The sequence below is a fragment of the Seriola lalandi genome, unplaced genomic scaffold (assembly GCF_002814215.2).
Source record: "Seriola lalandi dorsalis isolate HSWRI2012SDOR001 ecotype SW California unplaced genomic scaffold, Sedor1 jcf7180002054973, whole genome shotgun sequence".
NCBI classification, from domain to species: Eukaryota; Metazoa; Chordata; class Actinopteri; order Carangiformes; family Carangidae; genus Seriola; species Seriola lalandi.
The window spans coordinates 1,082,871-1,084,352 of NW_019525523.1; the positions used below are offsets into that span (position 1 = coordinate 1,082,871).

At 39.9% G+C, this 1,482-nt stretch overlaps 1 protein-coding gene across 1 annotated transcript in view; it reads right to left on the reverse strand.

Moving 5' to 3' along the window:
* Window positions 1–1,111, reverse strand: part of LOC111646525 (uncharacterized) — a 12,442-nt gene extending 11,331 nt beyond the window's left edge. The window contains exon 1 of the mRNA XM_087171038.1: window positions 864–1,111. Within this exon, the coding sequence (XP_087027164.1) occupies window positions 864–980 (117 nt within the window). The 5' untranslated portion in view covers window positions 981–1,111. The remainder of the gene's footprint in view (window positions 1–863) is intronic.
* Window positions 1,112–1,482: the final 371 nt, after the last annotated feature.

Consider the following 1,482-nt stretch of genomic DNA (forward strand, 5'->3'; position numbering starts at 1 on the left):
TGTCTCCCCCTGCAGAGAGAAAAAAAAAAAAAAAAAAAATCAATATAAACTGATAAGATAACATTTTTCTCAGGGAGACATTCAGGAAAACCACAGATGAAACTAATTACAGCAATGTGCCCTCCTTTCCAGCAAATGTTGATTAATAATGAATTAATTACACCTATATTTGACAAGTCAAATATCCATTGTGAAAACACTTTAATTCACTCCCCAACTTTCTTCTGGTCTTGCGCTCCCCCTGCAATGGCTCTGCCACCCACTCAGGGGAGCCTGCCCCCCTTTGGGAGCCATTGGACTAAACTATAGATTAAATAAAGGCTAATGGCCACTCTGTGTGATGCAAAACATATTTTAATCTTCAAAAATGTTCCCCATTCTGCTTTATTTGCATTTTGATTTGAAATACCTGTATGCACTTGACTTGACTAACAATGAGCCTGAATGTCCATAATACTGTTCTATGTCTTGTTCTGTCTGTTTGGTTTGTTTAGTTCTCTCCTGTCTCTGTGCTCATGTTTTCCTTGTGATTTGCAGGACTACAGATGAAAATTAGCTTTTAGCTAACTATGGTACAATACACCATATGTTTAATATTGTACACAGAAATCAAATCAAATAAATACTGCATGACAATAAGTGGGAGGCTTGAAGTTGAACTTGTGACAACTCTTTCATAAGGGAACAGTAGGTGAACAGAGTGCCCATGCAGATACAGAAGATCACGGTTGTAGCATTTGTCACAACTGTACATTAGTGTGTAGCGTTGAAACACTTTCATAAACTGCAGCAGTTACATTCACTATAATCGTCCCAAACTTGACTACCTCTCTGTCACAGACAGTGTGAGTGTGTGTGTACACAGTGTTGACCTGTGGGCTGTGCTTTTCCAGCTCCTCTGCAGCTGACTGGAAACCATGCTCCTTCAAATGGCGGTAGATCAAATGGATCAGCTCGTGCTTTGATACGTTCACAGACATGTCCGACACACGAGGAAGCTGACAAATAAACACGCGGGAGTAACCACTAAGAGTATTTTCATATTAAAACTGACCACATACTTCACTGAGTAACCGCTAGTCAACTAAAACACGCATGTTAGCATGTTGAACTCAGGAAGTTGTTCCGTTCACCGGTGCAATGCACCATGGGAGATGTAGTACTTCCGTGAAACATCCAGACTTCAGCCCATGCTGCCAAAATAAGATACCACAATAAATTACATATGTTGTAAGACCTTCCATAGTCCTTTTAAGTATCTGTTAGTGATACCATCTGGGCATAGCTACTCAGCCTGTACAGATGTTTCAACTGACCTTTCATCTTATTTGCTTTTTTAAGCAGAAGAATGTCCCATTGACCCATGATTATATTGAGCCAGTCATACCAACCAACAAAGACCCTCTCTCTTTCCATCACTTTACTTTCTACCTGCCTGTAACTTTCCTACGATTTTTCTCAGTTTTAGTGCAGTTTCAGCTT